Source organism: Strix aluco, chromosome 27 (genome assembly GCF_031877795.1).
Source record: "Strix aluco isolate bStrAlu1 chromosome 27, bStrAlu1.hap1, whole genome shotgun sequence".
Taxonomy (NCBI): Eukaryota; Metazoa; Chordata; class Aves; order Strigiformes; family Strigidae; genus Strix; species Strix aluco.
The window spans coordinates 6,714,035-6,727,569 of NC_133957.1; the positions used below are offsets into that span (position 1 = coordinate 6,714,035).

At 47.6% G+C, this 13,535-nt stretch overlaps 2 protein-coding genes across 2 annotated transcripts in view; one reads left to right on the top strand and one right to left on the bottom strand.

The window, feature by feature from the left end:
- The first annotated feature begins 1,093 nt into the window (after window positions 1-1,093).
- On the top strand, window positions 1,094-9,884 carry LOC141915816 (ATPase family AAA domain-containing protein 2-like). Its single transcript, XM_074807691.1, has 10 exons — window positions 1,094-1,164; window positions 1,455-1,546; window positions 1,933-2,005; window positions 2,448-2,556; window positions 2,781-2,896; window positions 4,151-4,325; window positions 5,012-5,100; window positions 5,565-5,724; window positions 9,379-9,624; window positions 9,864-9,884. Exons 1-10 carry the CDS (start codon window positions 1,094-1,096, stop codon window positions 9,882-9,884), a joined length of 1,152 nt encoding a protein of 383 aa, XP_074663792.1.
- A 104-nt stretch (window positions 9,885-9,988) lies between these two features.
- LOC141915817 (ATPase family AAA domain-containing protein 2-like) overlaps window positions 9,989-13,535 on the bottom strand; it is a 95,978-nt gene continuing 92,431 nt past the window's right edge. Inside the window, exon 10 of the mRNA XM_074807692.1 lies at window positions 9,989-10,042. Coding sequence (XP_074663793.1) covers window positions 9,989-10,042 — 54 coding nt within the window. The remainder of the gene's footprint in view (window positions 10,043-13,535) is intronic.

Below are 13,535 nucleotides of genomic sequence, written 5' to 3' on the forward strand. Positions count from 1 at the left end.
AATGTTATGAAATGCATGGATCATGTACACGTTATCTTTCTTTGCCCTTTGGCACACTTACTGTTGATTTTTGGTCAAAAAATGACCTACGTATCCTTCAAAGAACAGTAATTAAACATGCTTGATAATCTTACTCTTGTGTTTTTCAGTTCTCCTTAAAAAGCAGGGGGGTGTTTTTTCACTTCTACTGTGCACTGATTTAAAAAAAAAACAACAAATCCCCTTCCCCAAATCCCTTGAAACTTCTTTGAAATTAGAGATGGGTGAAACACATCCCGTTTTCTGCCTCCTCCACTATCCTGCTTTCTCTTAAACTTGTTTGTAGCAGTGTTGTAAATTCTTTGCTTTCAACAGAACCAAAACAACGTAGGATGTCTTTTTCGGGCCAGTCTTCACCTGACAGACGTTCCTTTAGAAACAGTCAGTCACGAGGGGCTTCCGGAAGAACTAACAGGTTGGTGTCTAGTTCTTCTGTCGAATAGTGATAGTTCTTCTTTATCAATAGTGCCCTCAGTCACGTCACTGAATAAAGCTTTTGAGGGTTTCTGTACTGGTGGTAATTACAGGTGAATAGTGGGGTTATTGCTGTGGTCTGAGGGTATAAAGACAACGAATGTTGGCGGGGAGGCTCTGCTTTTTATTAGCCGTTAGATTTTTTAAAAGGCAGTTTTCCTGCCTTTTCACTGATGCTGCCTTATCACTGATAAGGTGGTTGTGGAGGTTGTGGCTGAGATTGTGGAACTGAGATTCTTTTATTCTGGAATTGAAGCCAGAATATCTGTCTGAAAATCGTAGACTATTGAACCTTGAGGGATACAAATTATTTTCTTAAAATTGAAGATAATTGAGTTAGAGGGAGAACCTGTATGGAAGTTTTAATTTTTGTTTTCATCTCCCAAGTACTGATTCTGGTTTCTCTCTGGAATCAGTTAATGTTTCTGTATGAAACTATCCTTAAACAAGAAAAATGCTAAATGAGATTATAAATTGCAATAGTAAAGACAAAGAGATTTTGAGCCAGTTAGAGCATGGAGAATGGGGTCTCTTGCTAGATAGGAAGCACTTTGTTTTGCATCCCTGAAAGCAGACAGTTATGGAAGGAAGGGTTTTTGAAGCCAAATTTTTAAATAAGTTGAAAAGGTTTCTGTTTCCTGGGGTGGATACGTAATGCCAGGTGAAGCTCTGTCTGTGTGTGTGTGTGAGAGAGAAAGAGATTGCACACAACGAGTGATCTGTTGATGAAATTTTGCAAACTGGTTAAACATTTTACCTTCCTAAGAAAAACTAAATTTTGCTGTCACAAGGAAAATCACGTAATGTAACTTGAAATCAGACTCATAAGAGTGCAATGATCTGGAAACTTCATAGATCTCAAAGTAAATTCTGAGATCGAATTCACTTAGATTTCGATGTGACTTAGGGCGTACCTCAGTTTTGTTACTTGCTTGTTTCAGTGTCTGCAGACGGAGCCGGGCAGCCCACAAGAGTGATTCCGCATCCTCATCTGATGATGGAGGGCAGCTTGAGAGGTGTGGGAAGCGCAGCCGTAACAGAGATTTAAGAAAGTTAATGAAATTGGAGAGTCTGGCAGGGGTTTGCAGCTGCCTACCTGTGAAGTCACCTTGTCACTTTCTAAACAGTGGCAATATCTAATCGTATCTGTTGGTACTGACAACTGTAACCGGACTCTCTAAAATGGGATTTTTAGAATTGGTTTTTAATAAGCAGTTTGGTTTCTAGGCAGGCATGGGGGGAGGAACATGTAATGTTTTAATTACTGTGCTTTACAGGGGTTTCTTCAGAAAGAAAAGCACCGTAACAGAAAATGTTATAAATAGAGGAAATGACCGAGGTTTTGTTTCATAACAAATGCTCTAGAAGAACTATTTTAAGGACAATCTAACAGATGAGTTTCAGCCTGATGTCTTTCAGACATGTGTGTCTTCTGGCACGTGTATCCCAAAGTCCTCAGCAAGTACCAGCAGTGGGGGGCAGCCTTTAGAATGTAATGTCAGTAAATTATAATTTATAAATAGATTTCAGCCACACTGAAATAAGTATCCCCTCGGGCTGTGACTTTTTGAATGTAAAATCTTTGCAAGATGTCAGTGTGTTTTGGGGGGTTCTTCCATCACACAGGTCAAGGTCGGTTGATGGTCTCCCTGTGCAGAATAACTGTTTCTTGCATTCGTACTGGCATGGGTATTCGTAAGTGCAAAGAGTTGTTAAAATAATTAACAGCTTAATGTCTGGAGTGACCATTTTCCTTTATTGACTCACGGATATTAAATGTAAACCCATTTGAAGGAATCTTTAAGGATTTAGGAAGTTTATGGTCATTCGTTTATGGTTTTCTGCATTCACTTGCCATCGTTATAAAAGCAAAAACCTTCTAGCTGCACCCTAAGTTAGAAAGCGCCTTTCTCTTTCTCCTTCATTCAAACCAGGTGTCTTCCACTCAACTTTGGGAAAGACGAGTTAAAGGGAATTCGCAAGAATCAAATGAACATTGGAGCAAGTCTGTCTGATGGTGCTCCAGTGCAGACAGATTGTTCGGTGAGTATTTTTAGTTCATTGTCTCAGCGAGGTGTTTCCAGGGTTTATCAAAGCTTTCAGTAACGTGCTGCCTACAACTACCTCGGTTTACGGTTTTCTCTTGAGCAATTTGAGAATTGCCCAGAACGTTCCCCTTGTGCTGACGTGTGGTTCCTGATGGAACCTCACTGAGGACGCAGCTTTCTTTAACACGCAAAAATGTGTTGTGTTGACTTTCTCTTTAGGTCCGATGTGATGGTGTGGGTGGTCTTTCTGACCACATCGCATCTTTAAAAGGGATGGTCATTTTTCCGTTGCTGTACCCAGAAGTCTTTGAGAGATTGAAAGTCCAACCACCAAGGTAACAGATGTTGTTTAAAACTACAATTCACTTGTGTTCTGGAGAATATTTGACTGAGGTATCGATCCATTTTCATGCTTCAAACTTTTCAGCAGCGTTGATGGGGGTTTTTAGCAGTAGCAAAAAGTAATTTCTTAAAAATGGATAGAAACCAGAATATAGGTGGGTTCAAAGATTGAGTGTGTGGTGAGAATACACTTTAAAGGTGTCTTGCCTATAAAAGGTGGGGTTGTGTTGTTTTTAGTTGGAGTTCTATGTGCAAGTCAACTTGATTAGTTTGTAAGCAGGAAGGAATTACCTACTGGCAGTCACCTGTCGTTTGTTGCTTGGAAGTCCACTTGTCTCTCCCACTGACTCTTTTTCTCCAAGTGCTCAAGTAGACATTTTACAACCGATAGGACTTGCAACTAGAACCTTGCAGTGGGTGTTTGTGCTTGGGCTAAAATAAGAATGTGTCCACTTCTTACACAGCTGAATTAGTTCTGCGTTATGAGATGAAATTACTAGAGATTTAATTGTTAGCTTTATATATTCTTGGTCATCAAAACTCGATTATGGATATTGAAATATGACTTTAAAGTCTTTGCTTGCAGTAACTTAAAATATTACGAATCATGAAAATAAAATCTTTCAGTGTTTTACTTCTTTATTCATTGGCATTCTCTTTGAAAGAGCAGTGTATTGGTTTTTTTAGATGAAGAGTAAGTTTATCTGGAAATGCAGAATACCCTCCCAGCTTTAGACTTCCTCCTCATTTATCATCAGCAAAGGATGGTCTGGGAGACCAAATCCAGTAACTCAAAGCTTTTTGAAGGAGAATGAAATGCTTCACTGTCAAACCTTGCTTCTTGTGAAAACAAGCATGAATACGCAGTGCGTCACTGAAACATGAACTGGTGATTCATGTTAGAGCCCAGTCTCATCCTTCACTGGAGTTGTTCTTGTTTGGCTCCCCCGTGCTGTAACCACCCTGTTGGTTTGTCAGCAGTTTTGGAAGTGTCCTTCTGGGACACTGTGATCTTTTCTCAAGGTTTTGTACATCTGTGTTATCCTCTTTGTTCATGTTGTTTGCTGCCTTGTTGAATTGTGTAGGAACACAGAACTTCCACCCGTTTTGTCTTTTCTCACACTTGAGCTGTTCCCGCTGTTGTAGAGATGAAGTCTTTTGTTTAGGAGAGAGGAGTTGTGTGTTTTAAGGTGGGGGTTGTAACGGGTTTTTTTCTTACTTAATTTTTTTTTTTGTTGTTGTTGCAGAGGCTGCCTATTCTGTGGTCCACCAGGGACTGGAAAGACACTGGTGGCTCGTGCACTGGCTAAAGAATGTAGCCAGGGTGACAGGAGAGTAGCCTTTTTTATGAGAAAAGGTGCTGACTGCCTGAGCAAATGGGTGGGGGAATCCGAACGAGAGCTTCGTTTATTATCTGATCAGGTAAGGTTGAAATGTGCCATGTGTTCTGTCCGAGTTGGCACTGTAATTTTCTGTGGTCAGTATTTTTAAGGACAGTTCACTTCTTTTTGTGTTTTGTCAGCTCCTTCCACTGAAATGGGATTGCCAGTGTTTCCTTTTTCAGTGGGTTTTTTAGGGGCTTGAAATCTTGAGATGTACTGGGAAAGATTAATAAACAAGAAAACCTCGCAAAGCAAACCCCCACCCTCCACCACAAAAAAAAAAAAAAAAAAAAAAAAAAGAAACAACACACAAAAAAAACCCCCACATAAAACAGCCACAAAAAGGGTTTCAAGAGGCAAGAGATATGGTGGCTTTAGATCAGAGGGAAGGAGATGCAGGCTAAAAGCACGGTCATTTAAATTCATAATGGCAGCTTGCTTCCAGAACCTGTAGTTGAATTAAGTCCCGGCTCTGTTCTCAGGGGCTGCCAAAGAGCTGTAAAAATGCCTGGTGTGATTTGTGTCCTGCCACCCGGTCTCGGGAGTTGACAGAGGCTGCTGTCTTCTGTTACTCGTGCCTCTTCATTCACCCAACTACTAGAGATCCCTGATGCTGGTCTGAAAAATCTAGTTGCAGTGACTTTCCAACCATAACGTTTTTCATGCATTTTCCCTTTCAAATAGTGCTGGTTTAGTTCTGTCAATATTCCTGTGTTTTCATTCCAGGCCCACCAGATGCGACCTTCGATTATTTTCTTTGATGAGATAGATGGTCTCGCTCCTGTGCGGTCCAGTAAGCAAGACCAAATTTATAGGTAGTACATTTTTTGTACCTACGTAGAAGCTGCTTGATCTTTGTGAAAAGACCACAACCTATTTAACTTTGTGACACATTCATTTATCCTGAAAACTAGTAATTCCATGCTACTAAATTTCCAATGATTTTTAAACAAGAATTGAAAACAATTCGCTAAGCTTGAGATTAGCACAAGGCTTGTGTTACCTAGTCTGTTTTTTTTCTGTCTTCAAATGAGCCACTAATCTGTTAAAAAATCAATTAAAAGCTTGTCCTTTCTGAGTGATCATTGGAGAAGGTCATGTAGAACGTAACAAAATTTTGGGCTGACCCAGCGCTGAGGGGTATGGTGGAGTTGGGAACTGTCGGTGTGAGGTTAATGGTTGGACTTAGTGACCTTCAAGGTCTTTGCCAACCGAGATGATGCTGTGATTCTGTGAAAATTTACTAAACCAGTGAATGAAAATGCTATTTTCCTGTTAGCTCTGTTGTTTCAACACTTCTGGCACTCATGGATGGCTTGGTCAGCAGAGGAGAGGTTGCGGTGATCGGAGCCACCAACAGGCCGGATGCCGTAGATCCTGCTTTGCGAAGACCCGGACGCTTTGATCGAGAGCTCCTCTTCAGCCTGCCAAATCAAGAGGTAAGAACTTAAACTCAGTCTTAACGCTAATGTGGCAGAGTCCATCTTTATAACAAAACCACGTAACGATGCAGCGTCACAGAGCTGTGAAAGTCAAAACCAGTGTTGTACAACTGGGACAGAAGAGGGATATCTGGAGAGACTGTGCTGTGCTGTGAGGGCAGGTCTGGTCCTGAGTATATATGATTAAGGTGACTTCACCAAAGCTCTAGAGTTAGTTTTGGTTTCAGTGTGACCAGCCAAGAAAATGGGATGCTTCTAGTCAAATGTTTAAGGAAGATTGAATGCATGAATTAGCTATAAATCACTGCTCTCTCATCTTGGAAACGAAAGAAATGTTTCCAGGCCCAGCGCCCAGCCCCAGCTCAGGCTCTCCTGGCTGTGCCCCAGCTGCCCTGCTGCAACACAGCCCGTCCCTCTGCACATCCGAACTGCAGGCGAGGCAAGCTGGGAACAGGACGGAGGGGCGGTGCTTCAGGGAAACAGTCCTCCAGCCAAGGCAGAGAGCGGCCGCCTGCCTTTGGTCTGTCCGCGAGTAGGCAACCAAGGCTCAGGACCGTTTATTTCCAGAATTATTGCTGGATTGTTGAACAAAAGCTCCATTTCAAATATCCTACCACTATTTCTTATGGTTGCAAAATGCTGAAGACCTGTTTCTGGAGGATTAGCAATATGTTAATCTCTCTGTAGAAAGAATTAAGTCTGTACACTCGCGGGATGTCTATACAAACTACTGAAGGGAAGAATTCAAAAAGGGGAAGAGCCTTAGGCTAAATTTGAAAAGATATTTAAATGCCATAACTAGACTTCCTTGATTATTGTTAATGGATCACAGAAGATAATAAAAGACAGCTGAAGTTAAATTTAAATGGCAGAGAAATGGAAAATTCTGTTGGCCTGGAATTCATTGATTTGATAATAACCTGAGACCCGATGGAAGTAAGACTTGAGATGGCAACAGATAAACCTGTCTAATCTCCGGAAGAGCCTCTGAGAAATACACCCTCTGACAGATGAATCGGGGCTTCAGGACAAGCTGTGGTAGACACTGTGGAAGTTGCAGCAGCCTCAGGAGGGGGAAGGTGAGCACAGCCCCAGGAGGAGGAGGAGAAAGCATCACGGGTGGCGACGAGAGCAATGCCAGCCGCACTGCGTGTAAGGAGAGACTGAGACTTCTCATGCAGTTTTCATTGTTTTATTTTCCTTCTTTCATGATGAGGCTCTAACAAGCACCTCCAAGTCCCCTTGGGGGCTGGCGCGCACCCCAGCTGCTGGCCCGGCCCTGGTTTCGCCGGCTTCTGGCCACCCTAGCGTCGCCGGCGGCGTGGCCGCTTGTGGGCTGAAGAGTCCTGGGAGCAGCTGGCCTTCCTCTTGGGGCGGCGCCGGGGCCCCCCGGGTGAGCAGTCTGTGCCCTGGCCAGCAGCGGAGGGACCTGCCACCGCCTGCCCCAGCTCCTCACGGGGCTCCTCCTGCGCTCTGGGGTCGGGGACAGGAGTGTCCCCCGGGGCGGCGGTAGGGCCAGGGGTGGCCGCGGGGCTGTGCTCCTGCTCCTCGGCAGCGTGGGAGTCCCGGGGCTCCAGCTGCCGCATGAAGCGCTCCCTGCACCGCTCTGCCACGACGGCGACCAGCTGGCGCACAAACGTCACCGTCCGGTGCTGCAGGAAGGGCTGCAGCTTCCGCACCAAGGCCTCCTCGTCCGGCCCGTAGCGGCACAGATGTGCGATGATGGTGGCCTGCGCCAAATCCGCCACCCACCAGCCCTCCCTGTACATCTCCAGGAGCTGCTGCCTCAGCCAGGGCATCAGGGGCTTCTGGATCTCCGTGCGGTCCCGGAAAAGGCGCGCCCAGACACGGGGCAGAAAGCCACCCACAGGCACGGGGTCCGCAGCCCGCTGCTCGTCCTGGTGGCCAGCAACCGATGGACGGGAGGAGTGCTGCCGGATAGTCATCTCCAGAAAATCTTCCTCTGCCCGCACAGAGTAGACGACGGACTTGGCAGTCTGCCTGCAAAGGGGGCACGACGCTTTCCTCTTGGCCCACCGCACAATGCAGCCCAGGCAGAACCGGTGCAGACAGGGGGTCGCATAAGCGGCGCCATCTCGGGTCTCGCCGCAGATGGGGCAGCTCCACTCGCTCTCTTCAGCCATGTTGGCTTGTTGCGGCAGGCTGGGGAGAGCTGAGGACGAGGAGCTGCTCCCCCTCGCTGGCATCACACGCTGCAAAATGGAGACAGGCCCCGGTCACTCACTCTCCCGGCGAGGGGAGGAAGAAATGCCCAGGCCCCTGGCGAAGGACACCCTCCGGCTCCCTGAGCCCCTTCGCCCGCCCCGGGGGGACGCTGCCCCGCACAGCTCACCTCCGCTGCCGCGAGCGCGCCCGGCGGTGCCCGGCTGCCTGACCCAGGCAGGGCCGGGGAAACACAGGGGATGGCTCCGGGACGGGCACCGAGAGCTGCTGCCGGCAGCCCCCAAAGCACCACCCAGCACCCGGAGCAGCCTCGCTCGACCCTCCAGACCTCGCAGACACGCTCGGCAGGAGTCCAGGCAGGAGCCAGACTGGGCGGGGCGCAGGCAGAGCCTGCAGGGAGGGACGTGAGGTCACATTCCATCGCTCGCTGATGTCACAGCCCACCGCACGGTGACGTGGCAGTGGGCCGCCTGTCTCCATGGCGCTTGCCTGTGTCGGGGCCTGGCTGGCACTGGCACTTGTGCAGGTGGAAAATGTAACCGTTCCCCTGTTCCTTGGACGTAGAAACGAGCCACTCTTCTATGGCTTGTACCTGTTCCACTGCAAGCACAAGGGCTCTAGAGAAGACACAGCTGAAGCGCGGCAGATGAGAAGGAGCCGTCAGTAATCCATGTGAGGAAGCTCGAAAGCAGAGGCACAGTTTGCACAGAAAATGCCCTGGTTATGGCCGAAACACAGTTCTCACTGTCAGAGATTTGTGGAGAGTTGCTCATTACAGGGAACTGACGCCCAAAAAGGGTTTCTCTGCGTTCCTTTCCCTGGTCATCACATACAGCTTAAGTTAAATTTAAATGGCAGCACAATGGAAAGTTCTGATGCCTGGAATTCCTCCATTTGATAAGCTGAGAGACACGTTGGAAGTGGCCTTGAGATGGCAATAGCTGGAATAGTAAAATCTCCTGAAAAACCTGTGAGAAATCGACTCTGATGAGTCGGGGCTTCAGGGGAAGCTGTGATGGACAATGTGGGAGTTTCAAAGCTGTTTGTAAGAGGGTTTAGCACCAAGTATAGAAGAATACTTTTTAAAAAAATGGTGGGTTTGAAAAGGATTATTGGATTTGCCAAGTTATGCCAAGGTTTGAAAAACAGTTAAAGCCTGGCTTTAACACCCTGCTTTGTGCATTTCCAACCTCTGGCCCGTGGATCACACCACCCACCTCCAGCTCGCAGAGGGAGAGATCCTGGTGCTCCTTTTTGGGGTAACACTGGCTGTGAAACCAGTGCTGGCACCTGTGAGATCTGAAACCTTGCCATGGCACCACATTCCATAAACAGATTAAAGCCTTTGTTTTACGAGGCAACAACGTTTCGGCTTACCATTTCCCCCACACCTCGAATTAACCCCCTCCAGAATTTGCTCTGCTTTCCTGCATTTTCTGCGTTGGTCACGATTTGCTCCTGTCCCAGAGCAGGCAGAAACACCCCGCAGAGACACAGTCCCGGTGTTGTGAGCTAACGGCATGCCAGCTGGGCCAGGAACGTTTGGATAACAGATTTCCCCGAACGGCCCGAGCCTCCGCTCCCTTCTTCCCCACGCGCTGCCCTCTGACCCACGCTAGCTGCTGCCGCGTCTCCCACTCGTGGCACTTGCCTCACCTCAGCCACCTACGGCCGATTCGGCTTTCCCGTGTGGGCCAAAACGCGGTGCGCAGAGTAATGAGGTGAAGGACAGCACAAGTGTGTGCACCTGGAGTCGCGTGCCACAGCAGCTCTGAGCTGATATGCCAGCAGATGTCACAGCCTCCCCTGACATTCTTGGTCATGCCCAGTACATTCCTCCAACTTCTCCTTCCTTTAGCTTCCAATTTCTTTGCTCTTAGAAAAACACTTTGTGCAGCACAACCAGAGCTCCTGACGAGTTTTTCCTTTATTCGATCTATATCACTCTACAGGAGATCAACCCTGACTTCTGAGCTCTCCTCACCTTCTGAAGACCCACGGTAAGAACGTCGCTGTCTGAACAGGGAAAAGTGCTCCACAATGACACATCCTTTGCACTGCTGTGAAAGAGTTGGGTTCAGTCAGAGCAGTTGTGAGCACCAAAGGACACGGCAGTATAGAAAATTTCCTTCTAGGTAATAAGGAAATAACAGAATAGTCTGCTAAAAGGACAGACATAAATGCTAATGAGCAGGAGAGAGCAGCCGTTACCAGTAAGACACAAGGAGAAGGTTGTGTGCAGAGAAGCAAAAGATGATTGTGTTTGTTGACAGCAAAAGAACACTGAACCAGGTAAAGGTAGCAAAGAACTAGGAAATTAAAGAAGAATTCAGGAAACTATTCTATTGTCCTTTAGGTTTTTATCTTTAAATATAATTCCCTTTCTTTTTTTTTTTTTTTTTCCTTTTTTCACAAGGCAGTGAATTCCTTGCCCCAATTGTTGCTTTAGAGCCCAAAAGCTCTCTAAATGGATATTTCTGAGCCCAATATCTCCCCAAACAGGTGTTTCTGAGCACAAAAGCTCCGTAAAAGGGTGTTTTGGAGGCCCAAAAGCTGCCCAAGTGGGTGTTTCTCGGGCCAAGAGCTCCGTAAATTGCCGCTTTTGGCCCCAGGGCTCCATAAATTGCTCTTTCTCACCTAAAAACCACCCGAAGTCGCAGTTTCTGAGCCCAAAAACTCCCTCAATGGGCCTTTTGGAGCCCAAAGGCTCCCTAAAAGGCTGTTTTGGAGGCCCAAAAGCTGCCTAAGTGGGTGTTTCTCAGGCTAAGAGCTCCCTAAATTGCTGCTTTGGAGCCAAAAACCTCCCTAAGTCACTGTTTCTGAGCCCAAAATCTCCCTAAGTCGGTCTTTTGAGCCCCAAAGCTCCCTAAATTGCTGGTTCTTACCCCAAAAGCTCCCTAGGTGGGTGTTTCTGAGCCCCAAAGCCCCCAAATTGGTGTTCCTGAGCCCAAAGGCTCCCTAGCTGGGGGGTTCTGAGGCCCAGAAGCCCCATAACTGGGTATTTCTTGGCCCAAAACCTACCTAAATTGCTCCTGCTGAGCTCCAGAGCTCCCTGCATTGTTTTTGCTGAGCTCAAATGCTGCCTCAACAGATGTTTTGGAGGCCCAAAAGCTGATTAAGTGCCTGTTTCTGAGCCCCAGAGCTCCCTACATTGCTGTTTCTGAGCCCAAAAGCTCCCTAGGTGGGGGTTTCTGACCCCCAGATATCATTAAATTGCTGCGTTTGAACCCAAAAGCTCCCTCCATGGGTCTTTTTGAGCCCCAAACTTCCATAAACAGGGGTTTCTGAGCCCAAAAGCTCCATAAATGGGTGTTTTGGAGGCCCAAAAGCTGCCGAAGGTGGTGTTGCTCAGGCCAAGAGCTCCCTAAATTGCTCGTTTTGAGCCAAGAACCTCCCTAAACCACTGTTTCCGAGCACAAAAGCTCCCTAAATCGACATTTTGGAGCCCCAGAGCTCCTTACATTGCTCGCTCTTAGTGCAAAAGCTCCCCAGCTGGGTGTTTCTGAGCCCCAGATCTCATTCAATTGCTCGTTTTGAGCCCCAAGGTTCCTGAAATTGCTCTTACTCAGCTGAAAACCACCCTAAGGTGCTGTTTCTGAGCCCAAAAGCTCCCTAAGTTGGTCTTCTGGAGCCCCAAAACTCCCTCCGTTGCTGTTTCTTAGCACAAAAGCTTCCTAAGTCGCTCCCTGTCTTGGCTTTTCTGAGCCTCAAAGCTCCAAAATGGATGTTCCTTAGCCACAAAGCTCCCTGCAGAGTTTTTCCTGAGCTCAAAAGCTCCCTAAAAGGCTGTTTTGGAGGCCCAAAAGCTGCCCAAGTGGGTGTTTCTCAGGCCCAAGACCTCCCTAAATTGCTGCTTTTGGGCCCCAGAGCTCCCTACACTGCTGTTTCTCAGCTGAAAACCACCTTAAGTCGTTGTTTCTGAGCCCAAAAGCTCCCTCAATGGGTCTTTCTGAGCCCAAAGGCTCCCTAAAAGGCTGTTTTGGAGGCCCAAAAGCTGCCCAAGTGGGTGTTTCTCAGGCCAAGCGCTCCCTGAGTCGCTGGTTTGGAGTCCCAAAGCTCCCTACATTGCTGTTTCTTAGCCCAAAAGTTCCCTAGGTGGGTGTTTCTGAGCCTCAAATCTATTTAAATTGCTGCTTTTGAACCCCAAAGCTCCCTAAACTGTTGTTTCTTAGTGGAAATCCACCCTAAGTTGCTGTTTCTGAGCCCAAAATCTCCCAAAAAGGCTGTTTTGGAGGCCCAAAAGCTGCCTAAGTGGGTGTTTCCTGGGCCAAGAGCTCCATAAGTTGCTGGTTTGGAGCCCCAGAGCTCCCTAAAGTGCTGTTTCTCAGCTGAAAACAACCCTAACTTGCTGATTCCGAGCCCAAAATCTCCCTCAATGGGACTTTCTGAGGCCAAAATCTCCCCAGACAGGTGTTTCTGAGCACAGAAGCTGCCTAAAAGGGTGTTTTGGAGGCCCAAAAGCTGCCCAAGTGGGTGTTTCTCAGGCCCAAGACCTCCCTAAATTGCCGCTTTTGGCCCCAGAGCTCCCTACATTGCTGTTTCTCACCTAAAAACCACCCAAAGTCGCAGTTTCTGAGCCCAAAAGCTCCCTCAATGGGTCTTTTGGAGCCCAAAGGCTCCCTAAAAGGCTGTTTTGGAGGCCCCAAAGCTGCCGAAGTGGGTGTTTCTCGGGCCAAGAGCTCCCTAAATTGCTGCTTTGGAGTCAAAAACCTCCCTAAGTCACTGTTTCTGATCCCAAAAGCTCCCTATATTGACATTTTGGAGCCCCAGAGCTCCCTAAATTGCTGTTTCTTAGCACAAAAGCTCCCCGGGTGGGGGTTTCTGAGCCCCAAATCTCTTTAAATTGCTGGTTTTGAGCCCAAAAGATCCCTAAAGAGGTGTTTCTGAGCCCCAAAGCTCCCAAAAAGGCTGTTTTGGAGGCCCAAAAGCTGCCTAAGTGGGTGTTTCTCAGGCTAAGAGCTCCCTAAATTGCTGCTTTGGAGCCAAAAACCTCCCTAAGTCACTGTTTCTGAGCCCAAAATCTCCCTAAGTCGGTCTTTTGAGCCTCAAAGCTCCCTAAATTGCTGGTTCTTACCCCAAAAGCTCCCTAGGTGGGTGTTTCTGAGCCCCAAAGCCCCCAAATTGGTGTTCCTGAGCCCAAAGGCTCCCTAGCTGGGGGGTTCTGAGGCCCAGAAGCCCCATAACTGGGTATTTCTTGGCCCAAAACCTACCTAAATTGCTCCTGCTGAGCTCCAGAGCTCCCTGCATTGTTTTTGCTGAGCTCAAATGCTGCCTCAACAGATGTTTTGGAGGCCCAAAAGCTGATTAAGTGCCTGTTTCTGAGCCCCAGAGCTCCCTACATTGCTGTTTCTGAGCCCAAAAGCTCCCTAGGTGGGGGTTTCTGACCCCCAGATATCATTAAATTGCTGCGTTTGAACCCAAAAGCTCCCTCCATGGGTCTTTTTGAGCCCCAAACCTCCATAAACAGGGGTTTCTGAGCCCAAAAGCTCCATAAATGGGTGTTTTGGAGGCCCAAAAGCTGCCGAAGGTGGTGTTGCTCAGGCCAAGAGCTCCCTAAATTGCTCGTTTTGAGCCAAGAACCTCCCTAAACCACTGTTTCCGAGCACAAAAGCTCCCTAAATCGA

Excerpts from the sequence above, each read along its gene's own strand:
- LOC141915816 (XM_074807691.1), top strand. The coding sequence starts at position 1,094 with ATGGAAGGAAGGGTTTTTGAAGCCAAATTTTTAAATAAGTTGAAAAGG. Across the intron at positions 1,547-1,932 it reads GAGGTGTGGGAAGCGCAGCC|ACATGTGTGTCTTCTGGCAC; the intron begins GTAACAGAGATT and ends GATGTCTTTCAG. Across the intron at positions 4,326-5,011 it reads TTCGTTTATTATCTGATCAG|GCCCACCAGATGCGACCTTC; the intron begins GTAAGGTTGAAA and ends TTTTCATTCCAG.